General features: G+C 52.5%; 1 protein-coding gene across 1 annotated transcript in view; it reads right to left on the minus strand.

Moving 5' to 3' along the window:
• dnttip2 (deoxynucleotidyltransferase, terminal, interacting protein 2) overlaps positions 1-23,789 on the minus strand; it is a 35,825-nt gene extending 12,036 nt beyond the window's left edge. Inside the window, exons 1-3 of the mRNA XM_038793864.1 lie at positions 23,303-23,789; positions 6,400-7,445; positions 978-1,119 (exon numbers count right to left, since the gene is read on the minus strand). Coding sequence (XP_038649792.1) covers positions 978-1,119; positions 6,400-7,445; positions 23,303-23,449 — 1,335 coding nt within the window. The 5' untranslated portion in view covers positions 23,450-23,789. The remainder of the gene's footprint in view (positions 1-977; positions 1,120-6,399; positions 7,446-23,302) is intronic.

Consider the following 23,789-nt stretch of genomic DNA (forward strand, 5'->3'; position numbering starts at 1 on the left):
CACCGTGTGGACCCGGCTTTTAGCATGTCAGTGCCAATTCCCTTATCTCTCCACTTTGAAGTCACCTTGCAATTGTGGTGCTATGTGTCTCCTACAACATGTGTCGCCAACACCATTGTTTCCCCCCTAGTCACATCGGTAAACACTTATTTTTTCCCCCACTGGTATGCTAATTCGCATATCAAAACACTCCTTCAGACAGCTGCATTTATCAATCTGCTTTTATCCCCTTTCTTTATTTCATTTTTCATCTTAATTTTCCTCAATTCTTAACAAGAGAGGGGCCATTTGGCCCATTGAGTCCATTTCAGCTCTTTGTACAGCAATCTAATCAGTAACATTCCCCCGCGATCCTGCAAGTTTATTGCTCTCAAGCGCCCATGTACCTCTTCCCCGAAACCTGAAAATCCTCTACACCATGCACCATATAGCATTGGCACATTTATGGGGAAGCTATTTAAATGCACAAGGGGGAAATAAATAGATTAAGCTGATACGGTGACATGAAGCAGGGTGTGACGAGACTCGTGTGGTGCATAAACATGGACTAGCTAAGCAAAATGGCCTGTTTCTGTGCTGGACACTTCTCAAGGTTCTAGACGTCTTGTTGCCCCAGACTCTGCACTCACCTTTCCCTGCTTAAGTGCCTTTACCCTGACAGCCATACATGTAAAAAAAAAAAGTATTTCAACTAATACATTTATACCCAACATATAAGCTTCCTGAGCAATAATCTTAAATCATCACTTCAGTAACAGAGCTGTAACCATCAGTACTTCATAATTGTGTCGCACAGCCCAAAATGTTGACTGCAGACACAAACCTGGGTCGGAAAAAGTATCCAAAACTGCGCTGGTCGTTCAGTTTGACACACACAAAAAAACCATATGCCTGGCCTGCTAGTACTGCACAGATAACAATGGGTCGGCAGTAAAGCAAGAATAGGAAACAGGTCAGAATGTACCCAAGAGTCTTACCTCATCGTCATTTTCCTTTTTCTCTTTTAACTTTTTAAAGGCTTTTGAATTGGGACCCTGTTTGTTAGGGTCAAAGCTTATGCACAGCCCACCTAGTTCCTTCAGATTTAGCCCCGAATCAATACTGCTTGACAATTCGATTCTGGAATACAAAAAAAAACAAAATCCATTAATCTGCTAAATTATCCATGATCAATTGAATTGTGATCTTTAAAACAGTGTCAGGTTTCAGACATTAGTGTTATATAGCGTGGGTCAATATTGAAGAATAGACCATGCTTTCAGAATTCTAGTTGCACTTTCCTCTTACACCCAAAAGGTAGTAACAATTATTCTCCTCTCTCCTCAGTAATTTTCTACCTGCTCCGAGTCACCTTTATGATTCTTCCCACTGAGTCAAGCCCACTGCACAGCTCTGAGAAAAGCCAGTGGAGTATGGTGTTTATAGAATCATAGAATTTACAGTGCAGAGGAGGCCATTTGGCCATCGAGTCTGAACCGGCCCTTGGAAAGAGCACCCTACTTAAGCACACACCTCCATCCTGTCCCCATACCCCACATTGTTTGGAGGTGTAGGTGGAGGGAATCACAAGCCAACCTTTATTCTGGCAGCATGGTGACGCAGTAGTTAGCACTGCTGCCTCAGGGCGCCGAGGACCCGGTTCAATCCTGGGCCACCGGTTGTGTGGAGTTTGCACATTCTCCCCGTGTAGGTTTCACCCCCACAACGTGCAGGGTAGGTGAATTGGCCGCAGTAAAATTGCCCCTCAATTGGAAAAAAAATGAATTGGGCACTCTACATTTAGTTTTAAAAAAAACATTATTTTATCCTCAGCCGATGTCCATTCACGTGCTGAGTATGGAAGGGAAGCAGGAACTCATTCTGACTTCTACATACTTCCTGGCTACTTGTAGCAAACTTGCTGCCATTCTGAAAGATGCCAGCTGGATGTCAGGATGCTTTCTTTTAAAAAAAAACAAATTTTGTTTAGTTTCAACAAACCGATCCATTGAGGCCTTTAAGTTCAGGCTTAGGCCATGTTGAACACAAAGGCGACATTAGTGTTTAAATGCAATTTTACATTCAGTACATTTCTCTACACCAAGTAACTTCTAGATTTCTTCCAATGTTATTCTCTCTGGTTGTTTTAAGGTAGATGTAAATGAAACACTTATTACACAACAGTACCATGGAATTAACAGGGAAAAGGGTTATGTAGGCACCATAGCAAGAGGTTGGGCAAGTGGTACAAACCTCTGTGGCATGGAGGGGTGTCACTTGCACACTCACTTTGCCTTTATTCTTTCATCGGATGTGGGCATCTTTGACAAAGCCAGCAATTGTTGCCCATCCCTAATTGCCCTTGAGAAGGTGGCGGTGAGCACCCAGTCCATGTGGTGTGGATACAGCCTTGAGAAGGTGGCGGTGAGCACCCAGTCCATGTGGTGTAGATACAGCCTTGAGAAGGTGGCGGTGAGCACCCAGTCCATGTGGTGTAGATACAGCCTTGAGAAGGTGGCGGTGAGCACCCAGTCCATGTGGTGTAGATACAGCCTTGAGAAGGTGGCGGTGAGCACCCAGTCCATGTGGTGTAGATACAGCCTTGAGAAGGTGGCGGTGAGCACCCAGTCCATGTGGTGTGGATACAGCCTTGAGAAGGTGGCGGTGAGCACCCAGTCCATGTGGTGTGGATACAGCCTTGAGAAGGTGGCGGAGCACCCAGTCCATGTGGTGTGGATACAGCCTTGAGAAGGTGGCGGTGAGCACCCAGTCCATGTGGTGTAGATACAGCCTTGAGAAGGTGGCGGTGAGCACCCAGTCCATGTGGTGTAGATACAGCCTTGAGAAGGTGGCGGTGAGCACCCAGTCCATGTGGTGTAGATACAGCCTTGAGAAGGTGGCGGTGAGCACCCAGTCCATGTGGTGTAGATACAGCCTTGAGAAGGTGGCGGTGAGCACCCAGTCCATGTGGTGTGGATACAGCCTTGAGAAGGTGGCGGTGAGCACCCAGTCCATGTGGTGTAGATACAGCCTTGAGAAGGTGGCGGTGAGCACCCAGTCCATGTGGTGTAGATACAGCCTTGAGAAGGTGGCGGTGAGCACCCAGTCCATGTGGTGTAGATACAGCCTTGAGAAGGTGGCGGTGAGCACCCAGTCCATGTGGTGTAGATACAGCCTTGAGAAGGTGGCGGTGAGCACCCAGTCCATGTGGTGTGGATACAGCCTTGAGAAGGTGGCGGTGAGCATGCAGTCCATGTGGTGTGGATACAGCCTTGAGAAGGTGGCGGTGAGCATGCAGTCCATGTGGTGTGGATACAGCCTTGAGAAGGTGGCGGTGAGCACCCAGTCCATGTGGTGTAGATACAGCCTTGAGAAGGTGGCGGTGAGCATGCAGTCCATGTGGTGTGGATACAGCCTTGAGAAGGTGGCGGTGAGCATGCAGTCCATGTGGTGTGGATACAGCCTTGAGAAGGTGGCGGTGAGCACCCAGTCCATGTGGTGTGGATACAGCCTTGAGAAGGTGGCGGTGAGCACCCAGTCCATGTGGTGTGGATACAGCCTTGAGAAGGTGGCGGTGAGCACCCAGTCCATGTGGTGTGGATACAGCCTTGAGAAGGTGGCGGAGCACCCAGTCCATGTGGTGTGGATACAGCCTTGAGAAGGTGGCGGTGAGCACCCAGTCCATGTGGTGTGGATACAGCCTTGAGAAGGTGGCGGTGAGCACCCAGTCCATGTGGTGTGGATACAGCCTTGAGAAGGTGGCGGTGAGCACCCAGTCCATGTGGTGTAGATACAGCCTTGAGAAGGTGGCGGTGAGCACCCAGTCCATGTGGTGTGGATACAGCCACAGTGCTGTTGGGAAGGGAACAGTAATATAGTTCCAAATTAGGATGGTGTGTGGCTTAGAGGAAACATGCAGGTGTGGGGTTCCCATGTGTCTGCTGCCCTTGTCCTTCTAGGTGGTAGAGGTACCAATCAAACAAGCTGCTTTGTCCTGGATGGTGCCAAGCTTCTTGAGTGTTGTTGGAGCGGCACTCATCCAGGTAAGGGGAGGGTATTCCATTACACTGCTAACTTGTGCCTTGTAGATGGTGGACAAGCTTTGGGGGGGTCAGGAGATGAGTCAGTTGCCTCAGAATCATCAGCTTCTGACCTGCTCCTATAGCCGCAGTCGTCCAGATCAGTTTCTGGCCAATGATGACCCCCACTCTGGATGCTGATGGTGGGGGATTCAGTAATGGTAATGCCATGGGGAGATGAATAGATACTCTGTTGTTGGAGATGGCCATTGCCTGGCACTTGCATGGCTTGAATGTTATCTCTATCAGTCCAAGCCTGAAACGTTGTCCAGGTCTTGCTGTATATAGGCACGGACTGTTTCAGAGTCTGAATGTTTGTTGGTGGCACTGAACATTGGGCAGTCCTTAGTCCCACTTCTAACCTTATGAAGGAAGAAAGGTCACTGATTAAGCAAATGAAGATGGCTGGGCCTAGGACACCATCATGAGCAACTCCTGTAGTGATGTCCTGCGCATTGAGATGATTGACCTCGAACAACCATATTCCTTTGTGTAAGGCAGGATTCCAACAAGCGGAGTGTTTTCCCCTTTTCCCCCACTGACTCCAGTTTTCCTGAGGCCCATAGATGCCAAACTCGATCAAATTCTGCCTACATTTTGAGGGCAGCCACTCTTGCCTCACCTCTGGAGTTCAGCTGTTTTGTTCTTGTTTAGACAAAGTGTGGAGATGTCGGTGTTGGACCGGGGTGAGTACAGTAAGAAATCTTACAACACCAGGTTAAAGTCCAACAGGTTTGTTTGGAATCACTCACTTTCGTGACTTACCTGATGAAGGAGCTGCACTCGGAAAGTGAGTGATTCCAAACAAACCTGTTGGGACTTTAACCTGGTGTTGTAAAATTTCTAACTGTTTAGACAAAGACTGCAGTGAGGTTAGGAGCTGAGTGACCCTACCAGACTCCAAACTGAGCAGTGAGCAGGTTATTTCAGATTAAGTGCCATTTGTTAGCACTGTCGATGACTCCTTCCATCACTTCGCTGATGATCGAGAGTAGGCTGATGTACTGGTTTTGTCCTGTTTCTTGTGTACATGACAAACCTGAGCAGTTTCCCACATTGCGGGTAGATGTCAGTGTTGGAACAACCTGGCTGGAGGAGCAGCTAGTTCTAGAGCACAAGTCTTCAGTACTATTGCTGTAATGCTGTCGGGGCCTCTAGCTTTTTCAGTATCCAGTGCCTTCAACTGTTTATTGATATCACAGGGAGTGAATCAAATCGGTTGAAGATTGGAATCTGTGATGCTGGGGACCTTTGGAGGGGGTTCAAATGCATCATCCACTCAGCACTTCAGGCTGAAGATGGTTGCAAATGCTTTGTCTTTTGCACTGATGAACTGGGCTCCCCCATCATTGAGGTTGGGGATATTTGTGGTGCCTCTTCCTCCTGTTAGTCTGTCACCCTCCTGCATTCCTCATTGAGCCAGAGTTGATCCCTTGGCTTGATGGTAATGGTAAGCTGAAGGATATACTCGGCCATGAGGTTACAGAGTGCGGTTAAATACAATTCAGCTGCTGATGGCCCTCAGCACCTCATAGGTACCCAGTTGTGAGCTGCTGGATCTGTGCGGAGTCAATTCCTTTTCGCATGTTGGCAGTGCCACACATCACTCTGGACTATATGCTCAATGTGAAGATTTTGTTTTCACAAGGACTGTGCGGTGGCCACTCCTCCGCATACTATCCTTTACTCTCAGAGACAGATGCGTCTGCAACTGGTGGATTGGTGAGGACGTGGTCTGGTAGGTGGTGTTTTCTACGAAGTGTGGGGACAAGGACCTTTTTCAGGCACTCCCAAAACTTTATATATAAACACATTTACTACTTCTATCGTTGTCCGAAGTGAGTCAGTAAAATACAAAAGCCAAGAGACTTTCAATCTTTAAAATCTGAAAAAATAAACAGATGTTCTTGGGAAAACCTGAGTCTAATAGTATCGATGAAGCCAGAAACAGAGTAAACGTGTCAGACCAATGACAGTTCGTCAAAATTGAAAAGAGTTAAAAGGCACAATAGGTTTTAAATAAATACAGAGGAGGAAAGGGGAGGCAGGGTGGTAGTGGAAAAGGTCTGTGATAGGGTGGAAGGAAGGAGAGATGAAAAGACTAAGAGGTTGATGGTGTAACATGCAGGCAAAATGAGAGGGTAGTGGGACAAGAAACAAAAATTAGTGGTGATTTTGAGTTTTCCATTTATCCCTCCTCCAGACCTGCTTCTCACAGATCTTTGCTTTCGTTCTTTTCCCCTGTCTCTGTATTTGCTTAAAAACTGCTACATCTATTAGTACTCATCACTTTGAAAAAGACGGTATATACAAATGACAGAAAAAATATTGCTTGACTTACAAACTAGACTTGGTTTTCAAAATATCATCGTCATCGTCTTCATCGATAAAATCATCATCATCTCCCTCTTTATCCGACTCCTCGTCTTGGTCACCAGTTTCTTCTCCACGTTCGCCGTCCTCCTCCTGTTCCTCCCCACTTTCCTCCTTTTCACTCAAGTCTAAGTAATATTTTCTATCGTGATCTACTCCGGGTTGCTTGTCAATCACGAACAGCTCGCTACCCTTTGCTGTGGCAGGAGGAATGGCAGACGGTTCAGGCGAAACACTCGGTCCAGATATAACATCAAAGCTGGATTCTTCCAACAACACCTCACTGTCTTCAGCCCCTACAGCGCCTCTGTCTTCATCACTGCTAAGCTGCAAGGTGATAGTGGTTAGAGTCACACTTTGGGTTTCATGATCTGTGTCGCTCCCTTCGTCTGTTTCAATCAGAATAGTTTCATGAGTTTCTGTTTCGTTTGGCTTTTCCTTTTCTGTATTGCTTTCTGCAATGTTGCTTTCCAAATATTGGTCATTTCTTCTCAACCTATCATTGGGTTCTATTCGCTGTTCTTCGCAGGGCTGTACTTTGGTTTCATGATCCGAATCGCTCCCTTCATCTACTTCAACTATTTCAATCAGATTAGCTTCCTGAGTTTCGGTTTCATTTGGCGTTTCCATTTCTGTTTCTGCATTGCTTTCTACGACTTCACTCTCCGAACGTTGGTCATTTCTTTCTAACCGATCGCTCGGTTCTACTGGCTGTGCAGGACAGGGCTGCGATTCAATTTCAGGAGTTTCTGTTTCGTTTGGCTTTTCCTTTTCAGTTTCTGCATTGCTTTCTACGACGTCGCTCTCCGAACATTGGTCATTTCTTTCTAACCGATCGCTCAGTTCTGTTGCCTGTTTTGGACAGGGCTGCGATTCAGCCAGAATCAACTGTTGCTCTTCAACAATTTGTTGTTCCTCAGGTTGAGATTCAGTAATGCTTTCTGATTGGCTCTCAACTCTGCTGCTCCTAGTCTTTTTTTGACTAACTGGCGTCTGTAACCTGGATTTTGCCCCCTAAATAAAAAAAAAGACAATGTTGTTTTCATTTTTTTTTACAGTGAAGCTGATCAATGATCAGTTACATGCAGGTTTCAGTAATAGTTTTCATTGGTTCTCGTTTTGAAAAGTTTCATCATTACAAACATTTTTGCACCTTGCCAGAAACACCACGCTGACTCACAGAGAATTGTTTGGGTTGAAGGCTGAGAGAATTGCTCCTGAAACTGCAGAAACTGTTTGAGATTGTCAGGGCCAGATTATTTACCTGGAAACTGACAGCTCTACTTATAAGAAGCTGAGGGCAGAAACCAAAGGGTCATTCCTCTCTGAATGAAATGAACAAGGAATAATTTGCAGGACTGATAGAATATCAGGCCGTGCAGATCAGGAATTGATGTCTTCACACATTGAACCAACAGGGGCAGGGCAAACAATAAAAAGGGGAAAACGCAAAAAAATGGGAGGATAATGAAAAGTGTAGACAAAGAGGGAGCTGGGTTAATGTCCACATATCCTCGAATGTCACAGGACAGGTAGACAAGCATAAGCGATACTTGTCTTTATTAGCCAAGGCATGGACAATAAGAGCAGGAAAGGTTATGCTGGAACAGTATGAGACATTAGGTATTACACACAGTTTTAATCAGGAAGGATGGGATTGGACTACAAGATTGTGAGTGGCACGGATAGAGTGGCGCTCTTTCCCAGGGTGGAGGGGTCAGTCTGTGGGGCAACGTTTAGAGGAGATGTGCGAGGCAGGTTTTAAAAAAAATAAACATGTTATTGAGATTTATTTTGGTATTATAACAACACAATAAACAATGTACATGAAACTATAAACATAGTGCAAAAGCCATCTCCCTCCCTTACAGGCCCCACCTTTATTAACCCCCTACTCTAAGCCAAATTACCCCCCCCCCCCCCCGCCCCTGCTGACGATTAATTTTCCGCGAAGAAGTTGATGAACAGTTGCCCTCTCAAGGCAAACTTGATTTTCCCCAAACAGAGAAAGCTAGCCATGTCCGATAGCCAGGCCTCCAACTTCAGGGGCTTTGAGTCCCTCCAAGCTAATAGCATCCGTCTCCGGGCTCCCAGGGAAGCAAAGGCCAGAACGCGTGCCTCTTTCTCTTCCTGGATTCCTGGGTCTTCCGACACCTCTGGACTCAGCGCCACCCTTGTTTTTAACACCGTGGACATAACATCTGCAAACCCCAGACAAAATCCCCTAAGCTTCGGACATGCCCAGATCATGTGGACATGGTTCGCTGGTCCTCCCGCACATTTTCACACCTATCTTCTACCCCAAAGAATCTGCTCATCCGGGCCACTGTCATCTGAGCCCGATCAACGATCTTAAATTGTATATTAAAGGCAGGTTTTTTTTTACATAGAGGGTGGTTAGTGCCTGGAACACACTGCCTGGGGAGGTTGTGGAAGCAGATACATTAACGGCGTTCAAAAGGCATCTTGACAAACACATGGGTAGGATGGGTATGGAGGGATATGGCACAAGGAAGTGCTGAGGGTTTTGGCCAAGGCTTGTATCATGACCGGTACAGGCTGGGAGGGCCGAAGGGCCTGTTTCTGAGCTGTATTGTTCGTTGTTCTGAGCGGGTACTGTGAATTGTGCCTTGGTATAGTGAATAATACAAGGTTAGTGCCCTGAAGATTCTATTTATGAGGAAAAAGATTGGATGGGCTGGGATTGTTTTCTCTGGAATACAGGAGGTTGAGGGGAAATTTAATTGGTGGTCTAGATAGGGTGGATGGGAAGGACCCGTTTACATAGCAGACAGGTCAAGAACCAGAGGACAGATTGGCAGAAGGAAGGATTGATGGGGTAGGGGGTTAATTTTCACTCAGAGGGTGGTGAGAGTCAGGAACACATCACCTCAAAGTGTGGTAGAGGCGGCAACACTCATTGCACTGAAAAATACTTGGATATGCACTTGAAGTGTCATCATGTATAAGATGAGTTGCAATGCGAAATTAGCCTGGATAACTAATGACTAGCGGATATCAAGTGTTTAATGGTCACCTTCTGTGTTGTAAATTTTCTAGGTTTCAAATCAGTAAAGACCAGGTAACTCATTTTTTATGAAAACTCCGAAGGGACAATGGGTCAGTGTCTTCACTCATTAAAGGAGGAAACAATTAATAAAAGTGTAGTTCCTGTTCCAAGTTAGAATATTTGCTCTGTGGAGCAGTTTTGTGTTTGGTGGGATTATTAACCTTGTAATATTTTGCACCTGGGGGATGACAGTTGGATATTCAGATACTGCAACAATTATTGTAGCATTAGGTGCTGAGTGTAACAATTTTTGACCTGCCCAATACCAGGCACCTGGAGTATCAGGGAGGGAAGGATTCTCTACGGCCAGGTCAGTGGGAGGCAGTGAGATAGTGAGGGTTCACAGCAAGCATCTGTTACCTTAACATAGAACATAGAATATAGAACAGTACAGCACAGAACAGGCCCTTCGGCCCTCGATGTTGTGCCGAGCAATGATCACCCTACTCAAACCCAAATATCCGCCCTGTACCCGTAACCCAAACAACCCCCCCCTTAACCTTACTTTTTAGGACACTACGGGCAATTTAGCATGGCCAATCCACCTAACCCGCACATCTTTGGACTGTGGGAGGAAACCGGAGCACCCGGAGGAAACCCACGCACACACGGGGAGGACGTGCAGACTCCGCACAGACAGTGACCCAGCCGGGAATCGAACCTCGGACCCTGGAGCTGTGAAGCATTTATGCTAACCACCATGCTACCGTGCTGCCCCGACAAAAAAAAATGGAGCTAACAAACCCAGAGCTCCCTGAACGTCAAAGGGCTTAATGGGAGGCAGTGCACAGCGGAATTGTCACTGGACTAGTAATCTGGGGACGTGGGTTCAAATTTAAACTCAATTTAAAAAAGCAAGTCCAATGATGACAATGAAAAACCATTAGCAATGTCGTAAAAATAAAAACTTATCTGGTTCACTAACGTCCTTTAGGGATAGAAATCGGCGTTTGTGTGGGGGGCGTTTGGGGGGGAGAGAGAGAGAGATTGTCCCGGCGTTTGGGGGGGGGGGGGGGTTTGGGGGGGAGAGAGAGTGTCCCGGCGTTTTGGGGGGGGGGGGGGGGGGGCGGTTGCGGCGTTGAGGAAGGGGGGGGTTGCGGCGTTGAGAGAGAGGGGGGAGGTACCGGCGTTGAGAGAGAGGGGGGAGGTACCGGCGTTGAGAGAGAGGGGTGGCGGCGTTGGAGGGGGGTATGGGTGGTGGTGAGGGGGGTAGGGGTGGTGGTGGGGGGTAGGGGTGGTGGTGAGGGGGGTAGGGGTGGTGATGAGGGGGGTAGGGGTGGTGGGGAGGGCGGTAGGGGAGGTGGGGAGGGGGTAGGGGTGGTGGGGAGGGGTAGGGGTGGAGGGGTGGGAGGGGGAGGGATAGGGGTGGAGGGGTAGGGATAGGGGTGGGGGGTTCCCTCCCTCTCCTCCCCCCTCCCTCCCTCTCCTCCCCCTCCCCTCTCCCTACCCCCTCCCTCTCCCCCCTCCCTCTCCTCCCCTCCCCTCCCTCCCTCCCCTCCTCCCCCCTCCCTCCCTCCCCTCCTCCCTCTCCTCCTCCTCCCTCTCTTCCCCTCCCTCTCCTCCCCCTCCCTCCCTCCTCCCTCTCCTCCCCCTCCTCCCCCCCTCTCCCCTCTCCTCCCCCCCCTCTCCTCCCCCTCCCTCCCCCTCCTCCCCCCTCTCCTCCCTCCACCCCTCCCTCCCCCCACGCCGGTACCCATCCTCTCTCTCTCAACACGCCACTTCTGCAGCGCATTAAAATGACGCGTATCGCGTCGGTCCTATTATGGCCCCTCCGGGAACGGAGATTAGCGGCCTAAAAGAAGGCCCCGACGCCGGAGTCATCTGCACCACTTTTGCTCGCCGGAAATCGGCGTTACGACGGTCCGCGGAGAATTTCGCCCCAGGTAACTCATTTTTTATGAAAACTCCGAAGGGACAATGGGTCAGTGTCTTCACTCATTAAAGGAGGAAACAATTAATAAAAGTGTAGTTCCTGTTCCAAGTTAGAATATTTGCTCTGTGGAGCAGTTTTGTGTTTGGTGGGATTATTAACCTTGTAATATTTTGCACCTGGGGGTTGACAGTTGGATATTCAGATACTGCAACAATTATTGTAGCATTAGGTGCTGAGTGTAACAATGTTTGACCTGCCCAATACCAGGCACCTGGAGTATCAGAGAGGGAAGGATTCTCTACGGCCAGGTCAGTGGGAGGCAGTGAGATAGTGAGGGTTCACAGCAAGCATCTGTTACCTTAACAAAAAAAATGGAGCTAACAAACCCAGAGCTTCCTGAACGTCAAAGGGCTTAATGGGAGGCAGTGCACAGTGGAATTGTCGCTGGACTAGTAATCTGGAGACGTGGGTTCAAATTTAAACTCAATTTAAAAAAGCAAGTCCAATGATGACAATGAAAAACCATTAGCAATGTCGTAAAAACTTATCTGGTTCACTAACGTCCTTTAGGGAAGGAAATCTGTCACCCTAGCCTGGTCTACATTGGACTCCAGAGCCACAGCAACGTGGTTGATTCTTAAATGCCTTCTGAAACATCATCTCATCTTCTGGTTAGGCACACTACAGCCTTCCGGCCTGAACATCGAATTCAACAACTTCAGATGATCAGCCCCACCTCGACCCATTTGTTTTCATTTCATTTTAATTGTCTTTTACCATTTCTTTCTTTCTTAATATACATTTAATTCCCCCCCCCCCCCCATCCCAATCTTATCCACCTTTCTCCTCTTTGCTTCCTCCTTCCCCTCCCCCCACACCTACAGTTCATCCTCTGATGTAAGTTTCCCTGCTGTTTGACCGTTCACATCTTTTGTCCTCTCTGGGGACTGCCATTAGTACTTTTTCCCCGTTGAATCTGTGGCCATCAGCACCAAGTTTCCCTGGGTTTCTGTGGCTGTGACTCATCTTTCATTCTCACTCCACTGTATAAATATTTCCCACTTTCTCTGTCTGTTAGCTTTGACAAGAGTCATCGGACTCGAAACGTTAGCTCTTTTCTCTCCTTACAGATGCTGCCAGACTTGCTGAGATTTTCCAGCATTTCCCCTTTTGTTTCAGATTCCAACATCCGCAGTAATTTGCTTTTATTCTGAAACGGCCTAGCAAGCCACTCAGTTTTATTCAACCACTATGAAGAAAACACAAAGAAATGAAACCGGATGGACCACCCGACATCGACCTAGGTACTGGAAACGACAATGGCAAACCCAGCCCTGTCGACCCTGCAAGGTCCTCCTTATTAACATCTGGGGAACTGTGCCAGAAGTTGGAAGAACTGTCTCAGACTAGTCAAACAACAGTCATACTCACGGAACCATACATTACAGACAAATGTCCCAGACACCACTATCACCATCCCGGGTACGGCCTGTCTCACCGGCAGGACAGACTCAGCAGAGATGACACCAGTGGTTTACAGTCGGGAAGGTGTTGCCCTGGGAGTCTTCAACATCGACTCCTGACCCCATGAAGTCTCATGGCACCAGGTCAAACAAAGGCAAGGAAGCCACCTGTCGATTACCACCATACTGCCCCCCCCCCCCCCCCCCCCCACAAGCTGATGAGTAGGTACTCTTCCATATTGAACACCACTTGGAGGAAGCACTGAGGGTAGCAAGGGTACAGAATGTACTCTGGCTGTTTTTTAAGGCTACTGAAAACTCAATGTCAATCTCCCAGAGTTGGTTAATGCAGAGAACATGAGTATGGTTCTTAATGCATATTCTGTATGCTTTTTTTCACAAAAGGGATGATACAGATCTTGTAAACCAGCAGAAGGAATGTGAAATATTAGATTAAATGAAGTAATAAGAGGTTTAATATCTTTGAAACTGAACCCCCCCCCCGGGACAAAATGAATCATAGCCTGTTGAGGGAAGCGATAAAAGAAATAGAAGTGGTTCTGACCTTCATGGCTACAGGTGTGGTGCCATCGCGTATTTAAAAAAGGGATAACGGGTAGACCAAATAACCACAGTGGGAAGTTTTGGGAAAAAGTTCTGAGGGACAGGATAAATCTCCATTTGGGACGACACAGATTAATCAATAACAGTGAACATGGATTTCAGGGAAAGTCAAGTCTGGCTAACATGTTTGATTTTTTGAGGGAGTAACAAGCAGGGATGATTCAGGTAGCGCATTTGATTTAGCTCATTGGGCTAAATCGCTGGCTTTTAAAGCAGACCAAGCAGGCCAGCAGCACGGTTCGATTCCGTATCAGCCTCCCCGGACAGGCGACTAGGGGCTTTTCAGTAACTTAATTGAAGCCTACTCGTGACAATAAGCGATTTTCATTTTTTCATTTTCATGTAGTCTATATGGAATTGAGCAAGACTTTTGGTAAGGTTCCACTTGGCAGGCTGGTCGTGAAAGTAAAAGCCCATGGCAAAGTAGCCCAAGTTGGATCCAATGTTAGCACAGAGCTAGGAAGCAACGGGTAACAGTCGATAGGTGTTTTTGTGATTAGAAGGCCATTTCCACTGATGTTCAGTACTAGGTCCCTTGCTTCTTGTGATATATATCAATGATGTGGGATTGAATGTTGGGATATAATGAAGAAGTTCAAAGATTACACAAAAATTACCCCTGTGGTTGAAAGTGAAAATGAAAACTGTAGACAGCAGGACGATATCAAAGGACCATCAGGTGGGCATTACAGTGGAAAATGGAGTATAAACCAGATAGGTGGGCGTCACTGCTGTCTCACAGCTTCAGGGGCTGGGTTCAAATATGGACTTAGGTGATTGTGTGGAGTTTGCACTTTCTCCTGTCTGCGTGGGTTTCCTCCAGGTGCTCCGGTTTCCTCCCACAGCCCAAAGATATACAAGTTAGGTGGATTGGCCATGCTAAATTGTCCTTCAAGTGTCCAAAAGGTTAAGTGGGGTTACTGGGCTAGGGTGGAGACGTGGGCTTAATTAGGGTGCTCTTTTCAAGGGCTGGTGCAGACTCAATGGGCCGAATGGCCACCTTCTGCACTGTAAGGATTCAAAGTATGAGATTGGGGAAGGCGAACAAGACAATGGAATACTCCTTGAATTGTAATTGGCAGCACGATAGCACAGTGGTTCGCAATGTTGCTTCACAGCGCCAGGGTCCCAGGTTCAATTCCCGGTGTGGGTCACTGTCTGTGTGGAGTCTGCATTATCACCCTGTGCCTGCGTGGTTTTCTTCCGGGTGCTCCGGTTTCCTCTCACAAGTCCCGAAAGACGTGCTGTTAGCTACTTTGGACATTCTGAATTCTCCCTCTGTGTACCAGAACAGGCGCCGGAATGTGGAGACTAGGGACTTTTCACAGTATCCATTGTAGTGTTAACGTAAGCCTACTTGTGACAATATAGATTATTATTAATAATAGTTGGATACGGAGAACATAGAACATACAGTGCAGAAGGAGGCCATTTGGCCCATCGAGTCTGTACCGACCCCTTATGCCCTCACTTCCATCCTATCCCCTTAACCCCATCTAACCTTTTAGGACACTAAGGGCAATTTAGCATGGCCAATCCCTAACCTGCACGTCTTTGGGAGGAAACTGGAGGCCCTGGAGGAAACCCACGCAGACACGGGGAGAACGTGCAGACTCCCCGGGGAATCGAACCTGGGAGCCTGGCTGTGAAGCCATAGTGCTAATCATTATACTACCGTGCTGCCCACGGTAGAAGTCTAGAGGAACTGGGAATCTTGCAAGTGCATGTCAACTGGTCCCTGAAAGTGTTTTTACAGATATATAAGTTGGCACGCAGGATATTTGTCTTTGTTAGCCAAGGCAGAGAGTAGGAGAGTTGAGGTAATGCTAGACCATATGAAACACTGGTTCAGCCACAGCTGGAGAAGTGTGTGTGGTTTTGGTCACTGTGGTTGCATTACAGGTATTTCAGAGGAGAATGGTGAGAATGTTGGCTGGACTGGAGAATTTCAAATATGAAGAAAAATTGGATTGGCTAGAGTTGTTTTCTTAGCCACAGAGGAAGCTGAAGGGAAACCTAACTAAAGTGCGTAAAAGTTAGAGGGGTGTAGACAGAGTGGAAAGGATGGTAAAATCCCCCTTGGTTGAGGGGTTATAGATTTAGGGAACGAGACAGGAGGTTTAAGGAATATTCAAGGGGAGCCTATTTTCACCAGAGGGGAGGGGGAATCTGGAACTCACTGTTTGAAAGGGTGGTAGAGGCAGAAACCCTCATAACATTCAGTACCTGAATATGCGCTTGAAATGCGATGGACCAAGAGCTGAAATGTGACTGAATGGCTACCTGCTAGCTGGATGGAGACAATGGGCCAAATGGCCTCCTTCCATGCTGTACATTTCCATGATTCCAGGACTCTTCTAATCTTTCCCGCTCCTACATAAACTGAATTGTCGGTGTCCATTCACGTCTGTATGTTAGCTGTCACTCTGGATCCAGGTCCATTATTTCTATGTTTGTTGTCCCCTCAGAACCTTCTGTCCTGTGTCATTCATTTTAATTCACCCCTCTCCTCCTCCACCAACGTCCATGGGCATTCTGCCTCTACCACCCTTGAATGAGTCCACAGTAGCACTCGTATGGGTTATCTGAAGTGCACACTGAGGAACCCGTGTAGCAGCAGAAAATTCAACCGTTTCACCTGCCTCACTTTCCAGCCAGCGTTCAAGTTGGAGGAAGGGAGCGCCAATCTTTGCAACCCCCTTAACCATCCTTGGATCAACCATTGCACCATTTCCCTCGGAAACGTCCGTTAACTTGCAAACAAGACTATACTTCCACCCATGTCTATACTGTGGACGATTACACCAACACCTTCCTGTCTTAGACTGGAACATGGCTCTGGGGTGTCAACACCGTGGTCTCTATCAAATTCCTCTCGGCTGACTACCACTTGCCCAGCCCAAATTGCTGTGGTCACGGTGCCATGGCTCCCATCACCAGCAGACCATACTGTTTTCCTCTCTTTCTTACACCTCTGGAATTTTCGCCTCTTTGGAGTGCCTCAGCATGGGTCCAGTACTCTCGCCATTCCTTTAGATGGAATATCCTCTACTCTGTTATCGGACCCCAGAATGACCCTCTTCTGGGCTGAATTAATCACTCTTCTCCTATCCAAACCAAATATGATGAGCAGTCTGCGTGCAAGGAGCGGACCAGTGCAATGATGCAGCCTCGTTGGTAAGCCCAGCCTTTTAAACCAAACTTGGGTAATTCATGGCCATAGGCAGCACACAATATGTTGCATCTTCTCGACCGTTGTTAGCACAATACTCTATATTCCTCATCGATGTCTATGTATTTACATTGTTTATCTATCATATTTCCCATGTTTTTTCATGCATGGAACAATCTGCCTGGATTGTACGCAGAACAATACTTTTCACTGTACCTTGGTACACACAATAAATCTAAATTGGCAGGGCACATAGGGCGGCACAGTGGTTAGCACTGCTGCCCAATAGCACCAGGGACCCGGGTTTTATTTTGATCTTGGGTGACTGTCTATGCTGAGTTTGCACTTTCACCCCGAGTCTACATGCGTTTCCTCTGGGTGCTCCGGTTTCCTCTGAAAAGGTGTGGTTAGGTGGATTGGCTGTGCCAAATTGTCCCTTGGTGTCCAACAGTTAGGTAGGGACCGGTTTATTGATGGGAGGTTCGCGAGCCTTGGTGAACTGGAGGAGAAGTTTGAGCTCCCCCGGGTAATATGTTCAGGTACCTTCAGGTCAAGGCGTTTGCTAGGCGACAGGTGGCGGAGTTCCCTTTGCTGCCCCTGCGGGGCAGTAAGGGATAGGGTGCTTTCGGGGGTGTGGGTCGGGGATGGGAAGGTGTCTGACATCTGTCAGGTAATGCAGGAGGGGGGGGGGGGGGAGGCGTCGGTAGAGGAGCTGAAGGCTAAGTGGGAGATGGAGCTGGGGGAGCAGATTGAGGAGGGGACATGGGCGGACGCCCTGGAGAGGGTGAACTCCTCCTCTTCATGAGCGAGGCTTAGTCTCATCCAGTTCAAGGTGCTGCACCGGGCCCACATGTCCGATCTAGGATGAGTAGGTTCTTTGGGGGCGAAGACAGGTGTGTCAGGTGTTCGGGGAGTCCAGCGAACCATGACATATGTTCTGGGCATGCCCGGCACTGGAGGAGTTCTGGAAGGGGGTGGCGGGGACGGTGTCGAGGGTGGTGGGATCCAGGGTCAAGCCAGGTTGGGGACTCGCGATATTTGGGGTTGGGGAGGAGCCGGGAGTGCAGGAGGCGAAAGAGGCCGATGTCTTGGCCTTTGCGTCCCTAGTAGCCCGGCGGAGGATCTTGCTGCAGTGGAAAGATGCGAGACCTCAGAGTGTGGAGACCTGGATTAATGACATGGCAGGATTCATTAAGTTGGAGAGGGTCAAGTTCGCCCTGAGGGGGTCAGTACAAGGGTTCTTTAGGAGGTGGCAGCCTTACCTCGACTTTCAGGCTCAACCATAAGGTACTAGGTCAGCAGCAGCAGCAACCCGGGGGGAAGAGGGGGGTTTAGGGGGATAGTGTTTAAGTTAATTTGCTTATTGTTAATTTATTCTGTTGTATATTGGGGTTGGGGGGGGGGTTGTTATATGCGTTGTTACGGGTGCCGGGGGGTGTTTATTATTATTATTGTCATGTTGATATATATTTTTCAAAAAATTTCAATAAAAATTATTTTAAACAAAAGTTAGGTAGGGTTACAGGGATAATGGACTATGTAGGGTGCTCTTTTGGAGGGTTGGTGATAACTCGATGGGCCGTATGACCTCCTACTGCACTGATTTTATGATTCTTCTCGTAAATGCATGTCTACCCCTCAGCTTCTGTATTGCACAGCGTATCCATGGCAATTTAGAACTGTACCTATACCCACCCCTCAATTCACTGCCTTCCGCATAACCCCATGCTCACAGCTGCCCCCTCCTCTTCCCTTCCAGGCCCCCTTCCCAAGAGCTCCCCCTTTCCTTCCCTCAGAGATTTGGGCCCCTCTCCCCCTTCCCTCAGAGCCTCAAGCCCTTCTCCCCTCCCTCCGAGACCCTTCTCCCCATCCTCCCCGAGAGCCTGGGGCCCTTCCTCCCCGAGAGCCTGGGGCCCATCTCCCCTCCCTCCCAGAGAGCCTGGGGCCCTTCTCCCCTCCCTCCCTAAGAGCCTGGGGCCCTTCTCCCCTCCCTCCCTAAGAGCCTGGGGCCCTTCTTCCCTCCCTCCCAGAGCGCCTGGGGCCCTTCTCGACTCCCTCCCTGAGACCCTTCTCCCCTCCCTCCCTGAGAGCCTGGGGCCTCCATTGCCCCTCCCTCCTTCAGAGCCTGGGGGGGGGGGGCACTCTTCCCCAGAGCCCAGAGGGAGCTCCCCTTCCCCCATAGAGCCTAGAGGGAGCTCCCCTCCCCCATAGAGCCCAGAGGGGGCCCCCTCTCCCCTCCAACATAGAGCCTAGAGGGAGCCCCCTCTCCCCTCCCCCATAGAGCCTAGAGGGAGCCCCCTCTCCCCTCCCCCATAGAGCCTAGAGGGAGCCCCCTCTCCCACAGAGCCTAGAGGGAGCCTCATCTCCCCTCCCCCATAGAGCCTAGCGGGAGCCCCCTCTCCCCTCCTCCATAGAGCAGAGATGGAGCCCCACCCCATAGATCCTAGAGGGAGCCCCCTTCCCCTCCCCCATAGAGCCTAGAGGGAGCCTCCTCCCTCATAGAGCCTAGAGGGAGCCCCCTCTCTCCAGCCCCACAGAGCCTAGAGGGAGCCCCCCTCCCCTCCCCCATAGAGCCTAGAAGGAGCCCCCCTCCCCTCCCCCATAGAGCCTAGAGGGAGCCCCCTCCCCTCCCCCATAGAGCCTAGAGGGAGCCCCCCTCCCCTCCCCCATAGAGCCTAGAGGGAGCCCCCCTCCCCTCCCCATAGAGCCTAGAGGGAGCCCCCCTCCCTTCCGCCATAGAGCCTAGAGGGAGCCCCCCTCCCCTCCCCCATAGAGCCTAGAGGGAGCACCCCTCCCCTCCCCCATAGAGCCTAGAGGGAGCCCCCCTCCCCTCCCCCATAGAGCCTAGAGGGAGCCCCCCTCCCCTCCCCCATAGAGCCTAGAGGGAGCCCCCTCTCCCATAGAGCCTAGAGGGCCCCCTCCCCCTTAGAGCCCAGAGGGAGTCTCCTCTCCCATAGAGCCTAGAGGGAGCCCACTCTCTCCACCCCCAAAGAGCCTAGAAGGAGCCCCCCTCCCCTCCCCCATAGAGCCTAGAGGGAGCCCCCCTCCCCCATAGAGCCTAGAGGGAGCCCCCCTCCCCCATAGAGCCTAGAGGGAGCCCCCCTCCCCTCCCCCATAGAGCCTAGAGGGAGACCCCCTCCCCTCCCCCATAGAGCCTAGAGGGAGACCCCCTCCCCTCCCCCATAGAGCCTAGAGGGAGACCCCCTCCCCTCCCCCATAGAGCCTAGAGGGAGCCCCCCTCCCCTCCCCCATAGAGCCTAGAGGGAGCCCCCCTCCCCTCCCCCATAGAGCCTAGAGGGAGCCCCACTCTTCTCCCCCATAGAGCCTAGTGGGAGCCCCCCTCCCCTCCCCCATAGAGCCTAGAGGGAGCCCCCTCCCCTCCCCCATAGAGCCTAGAGGGAGCCCCCCTCCCCTCCCCCATAGAGCCTAGAGGGAGCCCCCCTCCCCTCCCCCATAGAGCCTAGAGGGAGCCCCCCTCCCCTCCCCCATAGAGCCTAGAGGGAGCCCCCCTCCCCTCCCCCATAGAGCCTAGAGGGAGCCCCCCTCCCCTCCCCCATAGAGCCTAGAGGGAGCCCCCCTCCCCTCCCCCATAGAGCCTAGAGGGAGCCCCCCTCCCCTCCCCCATAGAGCCTAGAGGGAGCCCCCCTCCCCTCCCCCATAGAGCCTAGAGGGAGCCCCCCTCCCCTCCCCCAGAGCCTAGAGGGAGCCCCCCTCCCCCATAGAGCCTAGAGGGAGCCCCCCTCCCCTCCCCCATTGAGCCTAGAGGGAGCCCCCCTCCCCTCCCCCATAGAGCCTAGAGGGAGCCCCCCTCCCCTCCCCCATAGAGCCTAGAGGGAGCCCCCCTCCCCTCCCCCATAGAGCCTAGAGGGAGCCCCCCTCCCCTCCCCCATAGAGCCTAGAGGGAGCCCCCCCTCCCCCATAGAGCCTAGAGGGAGTCCCCCCATAGAGCCTAGAGGGAGTCCCCCATAGAGCCTAGAGGGAGCCCCCCCTCCCCCCCCCCATAGAGCCGAGAGGGAGCCCCCCTCCCCTCCCCCATAGAGCCTAGAGGGAGCCCCCCTCCCCTCCCCCATAGAGCCTAGAGGGAGCCCCCCCCCCCCCCCCCATAGAGCCTAGAGGGAGCCCCCCCTCCCCCATAGAGCCTAGAGGGAGTCCCCCATAGAGCCTAGAGGGAGTCCCCCATAGAGCCTAGAGGGAGCCCCCCCTCCCCTCCCCCATAGAGCCTAGAGGGAGCCCCCCTCCCCTCCCCCATAGAGCCTAGAGGGAGCCCCCCCTCCCCCATAGAGCCTAGAGGGAGTCCCCCATAGAGCCTAGAGGGAGTCCCCCATAGAGCCTAGAGGGAGCCCCCCCTCCCCTCCCCCATAGAGCCGAGAGGGAGCCCCCCTCCCCTCCCCCATAGAGCCTAGAGGGAGCCCCCCTCCCCTCCCCCATAGAGCCTAGAGGGAGCCCCCCTCCCCCCCCCCATAGAGCCTAGAGGGAGCCCCCCCTCCCCCATAGAGCCTAGAGGGAGTCCCCCATAGAGCCTAGAGGGAGTCCCCCATAGAGCCTAGAGGGAGCCCCCCCTCCCCTCCCCCATAGAGCCTAGAGGGAGCTCCCCCATAGAGCCTAGAGGGAGCCCCCCCTCCCCTCCCCCATAGAGCCTAGAGGGAGCCCCCCCTCCCCTCCCCCATAGAGCCTAGAGGGAGCCCCCCCTCCCCTCCCCCATAGAGCCTAGAGGGAGCCCCCCCCTCCCCTCCCCCATAGAGCCTAGAGGGAGCCCCCCTCCCCTCCCCCATAGAGCCTAGAGGGAGCCCCCCTCCCCCATAGAGCCTAGAGGGAGCCCCCCTCCCCTCCCCCATAGAGCCTAGAGGGAGCCCCCCTCCCCTCCCCCATAGAGCCTAGAGGGAGCCCCCCTCCCCTCCCCCATAGAGCCTAGAGGGAGCCCCCCTCCCCTCCCCCATAGAGCCTAGAGGGAGCCCCCCTCCCCTCCCCCATAGAGCCTAGAGGGAGCCCCCCTCCCCTCCCCCATAGAGCCTAGAGGGAGCCCCCCTCCCCTCCCCCATAGAGCCTAGAGGGAGCCCCCCTCCCCCCCCCCATAGAGCCTAGAGGGAGCCCCCCTCCCCTCCCCCATAGAGCCTAGAGGGAGCCCCCCCTCCCCCATAGAGCCTAGAGGGAGTCCCCCATAGAGCCTAGAGGGAGTCCCCCATAGAGCCTAGAGGGAGCCCCCCCTCCCCTCCCCCATAGAGCCTAGAGGGGGCCCCCCCTCCCCTCCCCCATAGAGCCTAGAGGGAGCCCCCCCTCCCCTCCCCCATAGAGCCTAGAGGGAGCCCCCCCTCCCCCTCCCCCATAGAGCCTAGAGGGAGCCCCCCCCTCCCCTCCCCCATAGAGCCTAGAGGGAGCCCCCCTCCCCTCCCCCATAGAGCCTAGAGGGAGCCCCCCCTCCCCTCCCCCATAGAGCCTAGAGGGAGCCCCCCCTCCCCTCCCCCATAGAGCCTAGAGGGAGCCCCCCCCTCCCCTCCCCCATAGAGCCTAGAGGGAGCCCCCCCTCCCCTCCCCCATAGAGCCTAGAGGGAGCCCCCCTCCCCTCCCCCATAGAGCCTAGAGGGAGCCCCCCTCCCCTCCCCCATAGAGCCTAGAGGGAGTCCCCCATAGAGCCTAGAGGGAGTCCCCCATAGAGCCTAGAGGGAGCCCCCCTCCCCTCCCCCATAGAGCCTAGAGGGAGCCCCCCCTCCCCTCCCCCATAGAGCCTAGAGGGAGCCCCCCCTCCCCTCCCCCATAGAGCCTAGAGGGAGCTCCCCCATAGAGCCTAGAGGGAGCCCCCCCTCCCCCCCCCCACAGAGCCTAGAGGGAGCCCCCCCTCCCCTCCCCCATAGAGCCTAGAGGGAGCCCCCCCTCCCCTCCCCCATAGAGCCTAGAGGGAGCCCCCCCTCCCCTCCCCCATAGAGCCTAGAGGGAGCCCCCCCTCCCCTCCCCCATAGAGCCTAGAGGGAGCCCCCCCTCCCCTTCCCCCATAGAGCCTAGAGGGAGCCCCCCCTCCCTTCCCCCATAGAGCCTAGAGGGAGCCCCCCCTCCCTTCCCCCATAGAGCCTAGAGGGAGCCCCCCATAGAGCCTAGAGGGAGCCCCCCCTCCCTTCCCCCATAGAGCCTAGAGGGAGCCCCCCCTCCCTTCCCCCATAGAGCCTAGAGGGAGCCCCCCATAGAGCCTAGAGGGAGCCCCCCATAGAGCCTAGAGGGAGCCCCCCCTCCCCTCCCCTCCCCCATAGAGCCTAGAGGGAGCCCCCCTCCCCTCCCCCATAGAGCCTAGAGGGAGCCCCCCTCCCCTCCCCCATAGAGCCTAGAGGGAGCCCCCCTCCCCCATAGAGCCTCGAGGGAGCCCCTCTCCCCTCGAGCCTCGAGGGAGCCCCTCTCCCCTCGAGCCTCGAGGGAGCCCCTCTCCCCTCGAGCCTCGAGGGAGCCCCTCCCCCCTCGAGGGAGCCCCTCCCCCCTCGAGGGAGCCCCTCCCCCCTCGAGGGAGCCCCTCCCCCCTCGAGGGAGCCCCTCCCCCCTCGAGCCTAGAGGGAGCCCCCTCTCCCCAGGGTCTCAGACCACCCTCCCACCCTGGGTCACGGCCAAGTTCCAAACTCCCAGCCCCCGTATCACCGGCTTCTTGGCCATCACCGCCGGCCGGGAGCACCCTCCCACCCCGGCTTTTACCTTGCGGGCCTGGGTCTGCCGGCCGCTCCGCGTTTGCACCATGTTGCCGGCCCTCAGCGCACCACTTCCGCTCGGTGCCACAGCGAATCCTTCCCCCGGGTACTTCCGCCCGGCGTTGCCTCGAACAGGCCACCAGCGCCTCGGCATCCCGTCCGATTGGTACCGAGCTCAAACAGTCCGCACTGTTCAGCAGCTCAGCCCAGAGAGGACGAGCAGCAGTCAGATATATATAAATAACATATATATTATATAAATGTCGGCCATTCAGTTATGGATCCTCAGCAGCGTTAGGCTATTTCAAACCTTTCTGTTTAATATTGTTTGGCTCTGTGGGGCACACTGTAGCTCCATCCTTCAGTCTGATGACTCTGGAGCCAAAACACTGCCAGGTTCCCCTCTGCCCGAATGCGGATTGGACTGACGCAGTCTCTCTTACGTTTGCAATAATTTGCGTTTTCTTCCTTAATCTTTAATGGTCCAAAACGTG

The sequence above is a fragment of the Scyliorhinus canicula genome, chromosome 4 (assembly GCF_902713615.1).
Source record: "Scyliorhinus canicula chromosome 4, sScyCan1.1, whole genome shotgun sequence".
Classification (NCBI taxonomy): Eukaryota; Metazoa; Chordata; class Chondrichthyes; order Carcharhiniformes; family Scyliorhinidae; genus Scyliorhinus; species Scyliorhinus canicula.